Source organism: Perkinsus marinus (genome assembly GCF_000006405.1).
Source record: "Perkinsus marinus ATCC 50983 genomic scaffold scf_1104296958712, whole genome shotgun sequence".
NCBI classification, from domain to species: Eukaryota; Perkinsozoa; order Perkinsida; family Perkinsidae; genus Perkinsus; species Perkinsus marinus.
The window spans coordinates 794,285-807,870 of record NW_003206658.1 but is presented as its reverse complement, the minus strand read 5'-3'; the positions used below and the strand labels follow the sequence as shown (position 1 = coordinate 807,870).

Genomic DNA, 13,586 nt, shown 5'->3' with positions numbered 1-13,586 from the left:
AGGCGTTGTGTGACGGCCGACGTAGGTTACCTACAATACCAACACGGTATGGACTCCCTATCGAGTTTGGGTTACTCTAGGATCAGAGTGAGCTAGTTGTGATGATGATGCCCAGGAGTTCGAACTCGACTGTCTGGCCTCGTCCTCGGTCCCCATTGTGAAATGGGTTGAACCTGAGCTCGGTAGCCAGCCTATTGTGTTCGCCTTCATTATTACGTTGAGCTTTTGCCAATATCTCTCTGTATTGTGCTGGGGTGGTTGTAGTAGGGACCATGATGTATAGTAAGAGATGCTGAGGAGATGTACAAGTGGTATTGCAAGATATCATTAGTAGTAGAGTTATTATAGTTTCAAATTCTTAACATTCTTCAGCATGTCCGTAAGAGAACAGCCTATTTTTAGTCCATAGGAGTCTCTCACAACAGTCCTGTACAAGTACCCTCTGTACGCGGTGTTAACTGTTCTCGTTGTACACATTGGTGATGAGAATCTCAGATAGTGTGATGATTATCTGGCGCTGTACCTCGTGGAAAACCAATTTTCGAATTATTCTCAGAATTTATCAAATGTTCAAATACTCGAAAGAGAGTAGCGCGCGCCATTAAATTTAGACTTGATTGAATTCAGCTTCTCAACTGCGGGTTCGTAACGAACGATGCTGGTTGAGTCGGGAATGGGTAACTGTTCGGGATATTCTACTAGTTGATCATACATGGGCAATTTGATGGTTGCTCAGTAGTGGTATTGTTTACGTGATATGTCCCCTCCTCACGTTGAGACTCAATCTCATAAGACGATACCGAGTAATACTACTGGTGTGGAGCCTTTTGGAACAAGGTTCCTTACTCCTAATGACCTAAAGAATATATCTACATGGAAAAATGGTAATTACTCGTCCATGAGTTAGAAGCTCTTCGAAGTTTTTGGTTATTTTAGATATTTTCGATAAATCAGTTTCAACCCGTATTATATCACCAATCGGCGACTTGTAGGGTCGACTCTGACGATACGTTTCAGGAGTGTCTTTCTCTTTCAGTTGGCGAGATATATTCTGCAACGTTAGCACAGAATATGTTAACATTGGCATCATTAGTATGTGCACTACAGGCCTACTACTATACCTTTATGTAGTGACTATCGTGAGGACTCATTTGGAAAGCTTTCGAGACTTCCCTTTCATCACCTCCCACTCCGTTAGTTCTCGTATGTATATGCACCATGGTGTCCTGACATTATAGTATGAGAACAAAAATGAGATGCGCCTTTTAACGAATTTCTGGTGGGAATAATGGGAAATCGCCGTAGCGTGCCTATACACCTTGTAAGTGTTACAGATTGCTCATCGCTAGGCTCATCTGATTCATCACCTTTAGGAAAAGTTATTATTCAGGTATCGCAAGACTCATCCATATTTCGCCTCAGCAACGGCTATTGTTATGTTCACACTTTATCAATTGTTCGATTGTGTGGATGGGAAGCATGCTAAGAACATCAGGTTAGTTCAAGGCTATAGTTGGCTATAAACGAATTATGTTCATATGAATGGTGGTCTGTAGTAGTCTGTGAAAGGATTACCGAAAAAATCACGACAATTTGGTATCGTGAATAATTTCAGCATTGAGTGCCTTTTGAGGGTTTCTCCTCTGATGTGTATTAGAAAAATATATGATTTTTAGGAACGAGTCACCATTGGGTTATCTCTTCAACCAGGCATGTGATAATGTAGCAGTAATCTTTATAATAATAACTATGGCAATGCTCATGGGGTTCGACCCTGATATCGAATCTGATGCTAGATGCATTTGGTATTCAGTAATAAGTGGGAAGGGACATTGGCGATCCACTGATGAGAAACATCATAACACTGTTCATTGTTTATAGTGTACAACAGTAGCTAAATGTACAGTACAGCGAATCGTACGGAGTTAATTCTAAGAGTAGTGGAATCTAAGGAGTAACAATACAGCCTCATACTGTTAGAAACACTTTGTAATTTATGATGTTCTGTTGGTAGTGCGGATTTATTCAGTGGTGATGATGCATGTCACGAATGGTGATACAGATATTGGAATCGCTTTTACAGAATGGCGTCCTAGTCGGCCTATGAAGTGATGATGAACTGAGATTGATGGAAATCGTGGGGGCGAGAATCGATCTCGTGAATTCCATATATATTTTATTGAATCGGCGGCCAGGTGTGGATAGTAGAAAGGTTATTAGTAAATTTGTATTATCTGGTCGTTGTTGATTCAATCGTCACCAAGAAAGAAATTAATGAACGCGACGTTTATGGCATCCATCTGCAGTGACGACCATTTATGTATACATATCATGGAATACAGCGCATGCCTAATATAATCCTACAGGTTCAAACAGGGCAATTGGTATTTTTATGGTCTCAATTATCGGCATTCAAGAAAGGCTTCATAACGTATGGCCTTTTTACAGGCCCTGGAGAGGCTTTATTCGTTTTCCAAATGGCGATTGTTGTTAAGGTCCTCACTGGTTTCGACTATTTGTAAGGCGGATAATAATTTTGTGGCGCGCGGTAATATGTTGATTTGTTGTTGTTTAGCTGGGGTCCTATAAGCCGTGTGTTGGCTATGTTGCCGGATGCACTCTCGGGAGATCCTGTTAGCCAAGTCCATAGTAATAAAGGGGGAGGGGTTTAACGGTTATTAATAGCTTTTCGATCGGCTTGGCAATCATGGTGATCGCTCATTAGATGGATGAATATCACTCTAGCGAAGCCGTCGTTTTCACCTTAGTGGTTTTGCATCGTCATCTTCGCATTCAACAGTGTTTGTATTTCTTTTCAGCTGTTTACTACGCCTTTCTGATAGCCCTTATCATTCGAGTAGCGGTAATCAAAGAGACTCCAGCGACCAGGAATATCCTACTATTCTGTCTGTTGTATCGGACGGTGCCGAGTAATAATACCCTAAGGTGGATTGCTCTGAAATGCCACTCAGTGCTAGGGCTATTTATGAAGTTTAGAATGGCTACAATCAATGATGAGAAATAACAGCATAAAATATGTAGCCCGTTATTGCTATCAGGTTTATTATTTGTCTTGGGCATCACAATTTCTACATCGTTGGAATCCATTATTTGTGATGGGCTCTTTATGAGTATCGTTACAACGGATTTGGGTAAGTAGAGTGGAGGAGTAAAGCAGTGTGGTGTCCTTTGAGTGATTGGTTGCAGTGGTGGCTCGTATGGCTCATCGTGATGTGCATGGTTGGCTTGTCTTCATGGCTATGGTATCCTTACTTGATAAGTTGGCTATTATAGGTAATATTGCTAGTGTGTTACATGCTTTGACCATAGATCAAGGACAAGGTCTTTTGTATCCGTAGTCACTTGTGATTTTTAATGAGATTTGGAGGTATATCGGGGCTAGGAATAGAACCTAGGGTCTTTTGATTAGAGATTGTGAATGCTAATCAATTGAGCTGTTATAAGGGATGGTTATCTTTGTTCAGCCTGCGCAGTCTTTTACTACTGCTCGATATTCTACGATATTTGTTCGTACATGAACCTGCCAATGTTCACTCCAGTCAAGAATGTCTATATTGACGGAGTCTTCGACCTATGCCATCTTGGTAAGAGGAACATCGCGCTCGCCCTGCTGATCGATTTGTGTTCCAGGTCATAAAAATCACATTGCACGAGCATTAAATTACGGAAACCGACTCTTTGTAGGTGTCATGAGCGACGAAGATGTGCGGAAGTAGTAGTAGTAGTAGTAGTTGAGTTGTTTATATTGGTGATGATAATTCAGATACAAGAGGGACCCCATAATGACATTGGAAGAGAGAGTAGCAGAAGTACAATCACTAAGGTAGGAATAGGGAGTATTCATGAGCATCACGCGCTATCGGGTATTCCCTCAGGTGTGTGTATAAGGTTATCCCCAATGCGCCTTGTTTCGGTATGGATAAAGAATTCATCCGAAAATGGAATATCCATGTTGTATTGGCAAGCCCGGAGTATGACAAGCCTGATGACAACTATTACAAGGTAAGAGATGGCGTTGAGGAAACGCAAGAGATGCAAGATTTGTCGTCTGTGTTACTTAGGTCCCAAGGGAAATGGGCATACTGCAGATCATGCCTCGAACAGAGGGGGTATCAACATCTGATATTATCAAAAGGATTAAGAACCGAACCGATTTGGATTGATTCTATCGCATACCGTCTACTGTAGTCGTCTGTATAGTGGTCGAGTAGTAGTAGTAGCATACCCATTCAGAGTCTCCTGCTTACTACCTCATATTGGGTTGGTTTCTTATTACATGGGTAGGATCTAGAAGTATCTATCATTTGTGTGTATAGAATAGTTATGGTCATATCAGCGGTTGTAATAGTATGACTACCCTCCCCCTCCCTATTGAGGGTTGTGATGTGATCGACTATGGCAAGTCGGTTATAGTACGGTAGTGAGGGACTGGGTTTGACGCATGTGTGTTGGTCTCCACTTTGTGGCTGTTGGAGAGCGTGCGAATCTCGTTTGTTTTCCGATATAAGACTCTTATAATAATAGCTGGCGAGAGTGGGGATCGAACCTGGGTCGTTCGATGTTCAGAGCATCGGACGGTAGTGCGAAGGTCGTCCGCATACCCAAGGCTCCGAAGAGTGATGTTGGTAATGATGGAGAGCACAGTCCGAAAGGAAAGAAGCCTCGACCGAAGCGGCAGGATAACGTTAAGATTGGCAAGACTGTTGTGCCAGGTGAGAGAGCTCTCGGGTTCGATCCCTGGACCTGGTGTTTTTATCAACCCTCTAGCTCATTCTGAGTCTTTATGTCGTAAGGCGCAGATTGAGAAATGGAGTAGAGTCAACGTGTTATGCGCCTTCACGCGCCACGAAATTCGATCACTCGTGGCGTTCCTGTCTAACGAGGTCGGAATTGATCCCCGAGCTGTATGGTTTGTATAGAATTTTCCAGCGGAGCGGAGTGCATCAGAGCGACATTCTGGGTAGGGGCTGCACCACTTCCAATGTAATGCTCAGTTTCTGCTCTCATTGGTCGACGTTATGGGTCGACGATACACCACCGTGAGGGTGAAGGATGGGTGAGGAGTCAATGCAGCAAGGTAAGTTTAAGATTGTGAACTAGCTCAGTAGGTTAGTGTGTTAGTTCTGCAACCAATAGCTTCCGAGTTCGATTCTTGGAATATTCATTTTCTGTAGGTTGCCACCTCTGATGACGCAGCTGTGGAGATTGATACGACGGTTAATAATCAGTAATACAATTCCAACGGGATTGCTGCTGTTATCCGTGTTGACCATCAAGGACATAGTGTGGGGATTGAACCAGGGTCGTTCGATGGATAGGTTCCTAGAGCAGACTTCGGATGATAAGCAACCCGCCATCGGCGCCTCTTCTGCCACTGACGCTGCTTTGAAGAGCAAAACGTTCGAGATGAAGACACAGTAGGCAGGTGGACAGTTTTCCGGATCCGATTTCTCCGATTGTGAGGTTGGAATGCGGTAGATACATTTATATCGAGTGTATAGATAGCAGCGGTGTTGTGGTGTTAAATCGTGTTAAGAGACGTCGAATTTACATTTTTCCTATCAGATTCTCCCAAGAGAAATATCTGCGTAAGAAGCAAAAGAAGTATTTGAGAGAAGTCACACTACTGCCATTGAATTTATTCAATTACTGTCACTACGCACCAGGGGCGGCCAACGGACCGAGGTGATTTATATTCCCCAAATTCTCATACCACTCCTTTGTGAGTTCAGGTTCGACCTAGTGGGCTCTATCCTACGTCATACATCCCACTGTAGTTCTCTTGTTGTATGGGATGATAGCTGTGGTGGTTTGGTAACAGCAGCAGCGCTACAGCGGGGTCAAAAAGTTGAACGCCTTGCGAGAGGGCGAGGTAACAGAGTCGGGCTAAGGATGGGGAAATTCTGTCGTGCGATTTCATTAGAATTAGCAACTAGTTGGAGGGTTTTTATTCCGGGGCGCGCGGTCGTGGTTAGGTACGACTCCGGATGCGGCTGTCACGGAGTTGGGCATCCCAGGGGAGGTCGTAGGGGCGTTATTGTCGAAGACTCAACTGGTAGAGGGTGATGAGAAGGAAGAGGAAGAGGGCAAGCAAGATGACGAAGTGGGCAGTGATGGACTTCGACATTATCATAAGCATTCAACTAAACGATCGGTAGGGTATATCCTGGGTTCTAATCCTGGGGGTACTACCATTCTGTTGAGGCTTATTGTTGTGGTAGGTTGTGGGAAATCCAGTGCTCAATCCTGAGGGTGGTATAGTTGTTTGGATGGATCTGGCGATCTCTGGTACCACGAAGGAGTTCTTCGAAGTTGTATCAGTCGTTATGGAACGTAGGTTGGGATGCTAGGTTTCCATACAGGAGGTCTCGGGTACTATCCTTGCTTATCGTATTTTTAATGTTAGAAATAACCCCCTACTGTGGCACCCTAGTGGTATTGGCTCGTCACATGGATCTAGTCCAACAACTACAGCGACGTCTCATCAAGGCCCCAGGATGGATCAATGTTACTTTGGCAGAACCTATACTCAGGGAACATCAGGTTCTGCCTAATAGGACTCATCCGGTGAGCGCCGCTGGAGAGTATTCGTCATTATAGGTTGATAGAATCATACATATCTTTCTTGTGGATACTATCATCACGGTCATGGTCATCTCCTCTTCGTGTTGGCCACTGTTGATCCCTTGGGATGTTATATAATATTCTCCTACTGCTTAGATAATGCAGTCGGCTACCAACTCGGCCCAAGGGTTCATCCTAACAGCAACCAAAGTGGTCACTAAAGAGGATATGGTAACTCCAGAAGCAGGAGAAGAGAAGGAGGACGAGGAGGAAGAAGGGGAAACTAAGAAAGCCAAAATTGATGCCTGATTATTAGTAGTAGTATTCCCACCAGTATGTGATGTTCAGACCAACGTTTCGATATGAACCTTATCTGGGTCTTTGACTTCTGCCAAGGGTACCACCTCCTCAGTGTTTTTCGTTTATATCTCCCTTCCTGATGTCAAAAGCATTGGTGTGCATAAAACGAGTTGTTGATTATGCAGTTAAAGTTAGAGTGGGTATGTTGTTGGGAAGTGATTGTGGAGAGGTGCGGTCAGGTTATGGCTAGTAAGGCTGGTGTTGATATCGCTAATGTCAAACACAGTGTTAATCCTTTCTGTGAAATCGCTGTGGAGGTAATAGGGAATTTGACCTTGGTGTTGATGAGGAGGAAGATATGCTCAATTGCTGCCTCAGGAAGCCCTACGGATGAAGGAGGCCGGTCGCCTATCTGAAGTTGTCGCTGTCTGTGCTGGTCCCGACAAGTAGGAGGACTTGAGGACTCATTGGGAGGTACTTGTACTGTCAGGGTTACTGAGCAGCTTCGTCAAGTGTTGGCCATGGGATGTGACCGGGCGGTGGGTGGTGGGGGTCGAACTTGTGCGGGAAAATGATAACGGGTTCTGTGTCAGATCCATCTCCAGACTCATCTGCGGACTGACCAGGAGCTTCCACCTTTGATGGTTGCTAAGTTGATAAAGAAGATTGTTGAGAGGGAGGTAATGGATGATCATCAGTAGCGATGATCATTCGTCTCCATCCACTATACTGCTATGTGCGGAGATGGTGCTTTGAGAAATTATCGTGCTGATCAGGATCCGTTATTGGTATTAATGGGTAAACAGGCCATAGATGGTGATATGGGACAGACTAGTCAGCTATTGGCTGGCATGCTAGGTTGGCCACAAGCTACATGTGCTAGCAAAGTGACGAAGGTGTGGTATGAGATAATTATCATACTCATGTCGTTAGATTGTCGTATCTGATGACAACACAGAATTGACAGTTGATCGGGAGGTTGATACTGGAATTCAAACGGTAAGCTGCTGCTGCTGACTTCAAGTACTCCATCCACGAGTTATCCCATCAGGTGCATTTACCTCTGCCTGCGGTCATGTCGGCTGACCTCAGACTCAACACTCCAAGGTGAACCCTTCAGGGAATCATCCGGAAACCTATAATGTTACTGGGGAGAACTCGTTTTGAATCTTCCACATGTCCAGGAACACATTCTTCAATCAGTTTGCCGTGTAAATATCACATTAGGAACCTTTTCCTCATTTTTACCAAACTCTAGGGACGTTATCTCTCAAATCTGAATGGGTTTCTGGAGCCCTTGTCCCTATCCCTTCAATATCCGATGGGTGTTGTTGAGTGAGGCATACTCAACGTGATAGGGATGTTGTGGTTGGCCCTCTGTCGGGACATAACACGATGTAGAGTGCACCCGGTGGTTTTGTGTGCGCTGTCTCCTGGACTCCTGGGAATCTTTGCTCAGTGGATGTATGGAATTTCTGGCCTAGAGGTATCTTAGTGCTCGTAGTCGTCAACATTTCGAATAGATACGCTACTTTGCCGAATTTGATGAAGGCCAAGAAGAAGCCCATCGAAGTGATACCTGTGGAGACCTTGGGTGTGGATCTCCTGTCCACCCTACAGGTAACAATGCTTTCCCACTTGCAGTGTGAAGGGTTCCATAGTAGAGTTTTAGTTCGCTCATGTTCACTTCGACGTTGATAGTGCAGGTCACGTCAGTGGAAGAGCCACCGGCACGCAAGGCTGGTGTGATACTCAACAATGTCGATGAACTTGTCGACAAGCTGAAGAACGAGGCCAAGGTTGTTTAATGGCGTGCGGTCATGAGAAGAAATCAAATCATCAGTTTTTGTTATGAAAAGTTACCAATTGTGAGTGTTTGTTGTTTTCGTCGTTTTTGTTGGAGAAGCCATCAGTGTTGGTGTGTTGACATTAGGGAGGTGCTGCCGTGTATCGATCCGAGATTGTAGTTGTTTATTATTAACCTAATGCGTGATTTCTACCAAGAGCCTGTTCCTGGTGGGGTTAGTGAACGTCTCTGGAAGGAGAACCAGGACCTTGCTCGTATGAGCCTCCATCACCCCTTTGTCCAAGGCCTAGGTGACGGTACTCTTGACTCTGCAGCCTTCCAGACTTATATGGCCCAAGATACACTCTACTTGAATGGCTACATTCGTACCCTATCCTACTGTATTGCTAAGAGCGATGTTACGGCTACTGGAGGGGACTTGTTGGCGTTGCTTGACGGTGTTGGTGATGAATTGAAGGCTTGTCATCAGCACTACATCGATAATCCTGACGCCACTGGTCCGGAGGCTGCCTGTCGCAAGTATGTTGATTTCCTTCTGGCCATTGGTCAGGCTGCTGATCTCGGACCCTCAGTTGTGATAGCTGCAGTGATACCCTGTGCTAGGCTGTATGCTTGGATTGGCAAGGAGCTCACTATGGGCAAGGAAATATCTGAGGACCATCCTTTTCGTAGATGGCTCCTCAGTTACTCTGATGAGCCTATCAACACCTCAGCGAAGATATTGGAGTCACTACTTGACAAACAGATCCGACCGGGGGAGTTTGGCGAGGTCGCTCAAGCTTATAGGCGAGCTATGGAGCTCGAGTACGACTTCTTCGATTCATTTGGTGGTTGTTTGGGTCGACCCAGTGAAGGGACGATGAAGATCCCTACGGTATTGATAGTCAGTGGCAGCGACTCGGGTGGTGGTGCTGGCCATCAGGCCGATTTGAAGACCTTGGAGGCACTGGGAGTGTACTCTACCTCTGCGTTGACATCAATAACGGCTCAGAATACAAAAGGCGTCCAGCAAATACAAGTCGTAAATGAGGATATCTTCGCTGCCCAAATGAACTCTGTTACCAGCGATTTCGAGGTGTCTGTTGTGAAGTTAGGTTTGGTGCCGACTGCTAGACAGCTTGAGATAGTTGGTGAGAAGCTAGCAGAGCTGCCGATGGTTGTAGATCCCGTTCTAGTGGCTACTAGTGGAGACGATCTCGTCGCTCAGAAGAATGCTGAGGATGTATTGGCCATGTATAAGGAACGGATTTTCCCGCGCGCCACAATAATCACCCCGAATGTTGTCGAGGCTGAGCGTATCCTGGGTAGGAAGGAGATCAGTGGAGTATACGAGGCCAGAGCAGCTGCACAGGCCTTGGCACAGTATGGGTCGAAATATGTTCTGCTCAAGGGTGGCCACGATGAGACTGATCCCAAGGCCTGCAGGGATGTACTCTATGATCGTGAGAAAGATGAGTTCTATGAGTTCACCAACAGGAGGATCGCCACTATCAACACACATGGTACTGGATGCACTCTTGCTAGTGCTATATCGGCCTTCATGGCGCGTGGGTATCCCGTTCCTGTGGCTGTTGAGAGGGCTATTGGATATCTCCATGAGGTTATAGTTCGCTCATGTGGGGTTCCACTAGGGCAGGGAACTAATAGACCCCTGGTCCACTCTGCTAACAGTGTTTGGGCTAACTATGTCTAGGAGGTCCTTGATTGACCCTTGATTTATCTGCTATCATTAGTGTTGAGTGTTGATGGGTTCACTATGGGGAATCTGACAAGAGTTGTGCCTTTTTTGGTATGTCATCGGAGTTGTATAAGGTGTACGCATGTACCAATGGCAAATTTAGCCTGGAACTTCCTCGAATGGTGGCCTCTGCTGTCGCTGGTGGCGCTACATGTGTCCAGTTGCGGTTGAAAGACGTGAGTACTGGTGATTACGTGAGGATGGCGAAGGAGACTAAGAGGCTTATGCCCCGGCATGTCCCGCTCATCATTGACGATCGAGTTGATGTCTGTATGGCTAGTGGTGCTGATGGTGTTCATGTTGGTGACACGGACATGACTGTGAAGGATGCCCGTTCCATCATTGGTCCTAATAAGATCCTCGGAGTATCAACCTATGGCCGTCGAGTAGATGCTATCGCTGCCATTGAGGATGGTGCTGATTACATTGCCACTGGTGCTGTCTATCCAACGGTTACCAAGCCTGGGGCAGTTCCTAAGGGATTAGATCAGATAGACGTCCTCAAGGAAGCATTGAAGACGACTGGGAAGACTCTGCCTATAGTGGCGATCGGAGGCATTAGCCCTGTCACAGCAATAGACTGTGTACAGAGAGGCGCCGATGGTGTATGCGCTGTGAGCCAAATCTTCGACTCTTGGGAATCGCCCGAGTCACGCGCTAGGAAGTTTCTCAAATCATATTGTTCTGGCATGGAGATAAGGTCGAAGCTGAGCACCCATAAGCGCTACAACAATGATATGGTGACAAGCCTGTGGGGACAGTTGGGCAAGGTTAACCCTCTCACTCAATGTATCACCAACTACGTCTCGATGAACTTCACGGCGAATTCCCTCTTGGCTGCGGGTGCCTCCCCAGCCATGGTTCATGCTGAGGAGGAAGCTCCCCAGTTCTTGGAAATGGCCGCTGCCCTTAACGTTAATATCGGCACTCTGTCAAGCAACTGGGTAGAGTCGATGAGGCTTTGTGCGAAGAAGGCCATGGAGATCGGCAAGCCGTGGGTATTGGACCCAGTCGCTGCTGGAGCAACAGCATTCAGGACGGGTGTCGCTACCGAACTGCTTGCTTACAAGCCCACTGTGCTGAGAGGGAATGGTGGGGAGATCCTGGCTCTGGCTGGGGAGACTGGTGCAGTGAAGGGTGTTGATTCGACGATAGGCAGCGATGCAGCGTTGGAAGCCGCTAAACATATTGCCAGGAAGTTTGGCACGGTCGTGTGCATCTCTGGTGCGACGGACTTCGTCACGGATGGCAAAAGAGTTATTGAGATCTGCCATGATGTTCCAATGCTCCCCACTGTTACGGCTACTGGCTGTACTCTCAGTGCCCTCATGACCTCCTTCTGCGCTGTTGCCAAGAACCCACTCGATGCTGCCGTAGCGGCTTGCGCGGGATGGTCCTTAGCTGCTCAAGAGGCATCGGTGACTGCGGAGGGCCCCGGCAGTCTAGCTCTTAAGATGCTCAACATTCTCCCCAGGCTTAGGGATCCGGCTTGGCCAGCATGGAGAAGACTTGCCATTTTTGAACATAATTGTCAATAGACAAATACGGTTCATTCCTTCACCTGGGTATTGGTCTTGCGTATTTGAATTTACCAACACTGGGTATTCGCCAGTAAGCACCATTGAGCCAGGTGGTATAGTAGTATATTGTAGACGACCACCTCGGTGTCTATTCGCGCTCATGTCATCCAATCGCGTGCATTCAAGTGTCGTAGCTGGGGGGCGTCGCACCCACATTTGCCGGTGTCTAATGAAAAATTGATGATGGTATTGTGCATGCAAATAAGCTTCAAGTTAGAGCCTGCAAGATGCACTATTTTTCGACACCGAACTCGTGAATTTCGCTCCCGCGACTCAACTGCCCGAGTGCTCTGAGACAGACGCTGATAGTGTAGATATCTTGGACGATGAAACTCGAACAATCTCCACCCATCGTATGAGAAGCTACCAGTGATTTTCCGGATCTTTTTTCGAACCAGCGATCGCGATAATCATCATCAATATCATCATTATCGCGGAAGCTCCAGCGATAATCATCAATGAAACCAAATACAAACTCTTCATATGTATGTGTCGTGAGCTCGAGTGTGCAGGTCGCAGGTAACCTGTTACATGTTTACTCGTTGGAGAGATGAGAAAGCTCGCAAAGAGGCTAGGGTCAACTCTAGCAGTAGTTATTCGACAGAGTCACACTGGAGCCAGATTTGACCCACGGGTTTATGGCGAGGGACAGTTACCTCGTTAGTGTCGCTGACGCATGCGGATGTTGACCCCATGTTCATTGAAACAATTCTGGAATTCAGAAGCGATTCTAGCATCGTATTATACGTGTAAAAAGCGTCCTTTGAATCGATTCTGAGTTTCGAAATCGGTTTATTGAACGACCCCTGAGTGCCGCTTCGGATGACGTCGGAAATCGAGTTGTAGTTAAGTTAACTATGTCGGCCACTGATTTCTGCGAGGTGGAGTCGAAGTTGATCAGATTTTCATCGGCGCTCGTAGTGTAACGGTATCATACAAGCTTCCCATGCTTGTGTCCCGGGTTCGACTCCCGGCGGGCGCAGTTTTTCACATCGGGAGTTTTCCATCCGCCATCATCATGCTGATTTGCCATCCATTGTGACCATACTTGATAGGGGTCATGTCTACCACTTCGACCATATACACATCTCCACAATCATCTCAACAGCTCTACTGTAACTCGAGAGTTAATCTGGTGACACCTCCGTCCGCACCCTCACTTGGCGATCGGGACTCCTCCCTATGTTCCGTGCAATACACTCTACCCACTGGTCTAGGGAAGCTATTGCCTACACTAGACTGCGATGTGGAGAGATAATGTGTAAGTATTTATCACATCTTCGTATGTCCCCTTTATTTTATCTGCTGCCGCTGGCCTTCGTTTCCATCGGTATCCTCGCTATCGAGGCGAGCTCATCATTTCATCAGTTTATGCGGAAGAAAATCTCATCCCAGTCCCAGGCAAGCATCTTATGTCAAAATTATCAAGCTGGGCGATGTGTCCTCGGCGAGCGATGTCGCTATCAGCACACTACTGCTGAACATCCTAAAGATCAGCCCAAGAAAGTCTTTCTTAGAGAGATACTGGTCCTTCTACCCTACCCCCGCAGCTTAAGAATGCGTATGCATGTATGCG

At 46.3% G+C, this 13,586-nt stretch overlaps 5 protein-coding genes and 1 non-coding gene across 6 annotated transcripts; all 6 read left to right on the top strand.

The window, feature by feature from the left end:
• Positions 1 to 757: 757 nt before the first annotated feature.
• Positions 758 to 4,184, top strand: Pmar_PMAR011718 (cholinephosphate cytidylyltransferase, putative; the record flags this gene model as incomplete). The annotated part of the gene is made up of 13 exons (XM_002773810.1): positions 758 to 803; positions 937 to 988; positions 1,391 to 1,495; positions 1,677 to 1,812; positions 2,367 to 2,518; positions 2,576 to 2,649; positions 2,820 to 2,930; positions 3,208 to 3,294; positions 3,486 to 3,605; positions 3,652 to 3,733; positions 3,785 to 3,844; positions 3,897 to 4,023; positions 4,083 to 4,184. The coding sequence occupies 13 exons, from the start codon at positions 758 to 760 to the stop codon at positions 4,182 to 4,184; spliced, it is 1,254 nt and encodes a 417-aa protein (XP_002773856.1).
• Positions 4,185 to 4,370: 186 nt separating this feature from the next.
• Pmar_PMAR011717 (conserved hypothetical protein) lies at positions 4,371 to 6,905 on the top strand (the record flags this gene model as incomplete). The annotated part of the gene is made up of 11 exons (XM_002773809.1): positions 4,371 to 4,438; positions 4,588 to 4,733; positions 5,016 to 5,098; positions 5,196 to 5,248; positions 5,340 to 5,438; positions 5,587 to 5,706; positions 5,754 to 5,893; positions 5,997 to 6,175; positions 6,243 to 6,354; positions 6,428 to 6,588; positions 6,742 to 6,905. 11 exons carry the CDS (start codon positions 4,371 to 4,373, stop codon positions 6,892 to 6,894), a joined length of 1,314 nt encoding a protein of 437 aa, XP_002773855.1. The 3' UTR covers positions 6,895 to 6,905.
• A 119-nt stretch (positions 6,906 to 7,024) lies between these two features.
• Pmar_PMAR011716 (Electron transfer flavoprotein subunit beta, putative) lies at positions 7,025 to 8,693 on the top strand (the record flags this gene model as incomplete). Its single annotated transcript, XM_002773808.1, has 10 exons — positions 7,025 to 7,081; positions 7,125 to 7,202; positions 7,264 to 7,331; positions 7,376 to 7,424; positions 7,479 to 7,565; positions 7,662 to 7,772; positions 7,819 to 7,884; positions 7,937 to 7,992; positions 8,409 to 8,505; positions 8,592 to 8,693. 10 exons carry the CDS (start codon positions 7,025 to 7,027, stop codon positions 8,691 to 8,693), a joined length of 771 nt encoding a protein of 256 aa, XP_002773854.1.
• Positions 8,694 to 8,870: 177 nt separating this feature from the next.
• Positions 8,871 to 10,385, top strand: Pmar_PMAR011715 (phosphomethylpyrimidine kinase, putative; the record flags this gene model as incomplete). The annotated part of the gene is made up of 1 exon (XM_002773807.1): positions 8,871 to 10,385. The coding sequence occupies one exon, from the start codon at positions 8,871 to 8,873 to the stop codon at positions 10,383 to 10,385; it is 1,515 nt and encodes a 504-aa protein (XP_002773853.1).
• Positions 10,386 to 10,480: 95 nt separating this feature from the next.
• On the top strand, positions 10,481 to 11,968 carry Pmar_PMAR011714 (4-methyl-5-beta-hydroxyethylthiazole kinase, putative; the record flags this gene model as incomplete). The annotated part of the gene is made up of 1 exon (XM_002773806.1): positions 10,481 to 11,968. Exon 1 carries the CDS (start codon positions 10,484 to 10,486, stop codon positions 11,966 to 11,968), a length of 1,485 nt encoding a protein of 494 aa, XP_002773852.1. The 5' UTR covers positions 10,481 to 10,483.
• Positions 11,969 to 12,921: 953 nt separating this feature from the next.
• Positions 12,922 to 12,992, top strand: Pmar_PMAR011713. Its single transcript has one exon. It is a non-coding gene; the product is annotated as a tRNA-Gly (tRNA).
• The last annotated feature ends 594 nt before the right edge of the window (positions 12,993 to 13,586 follow it).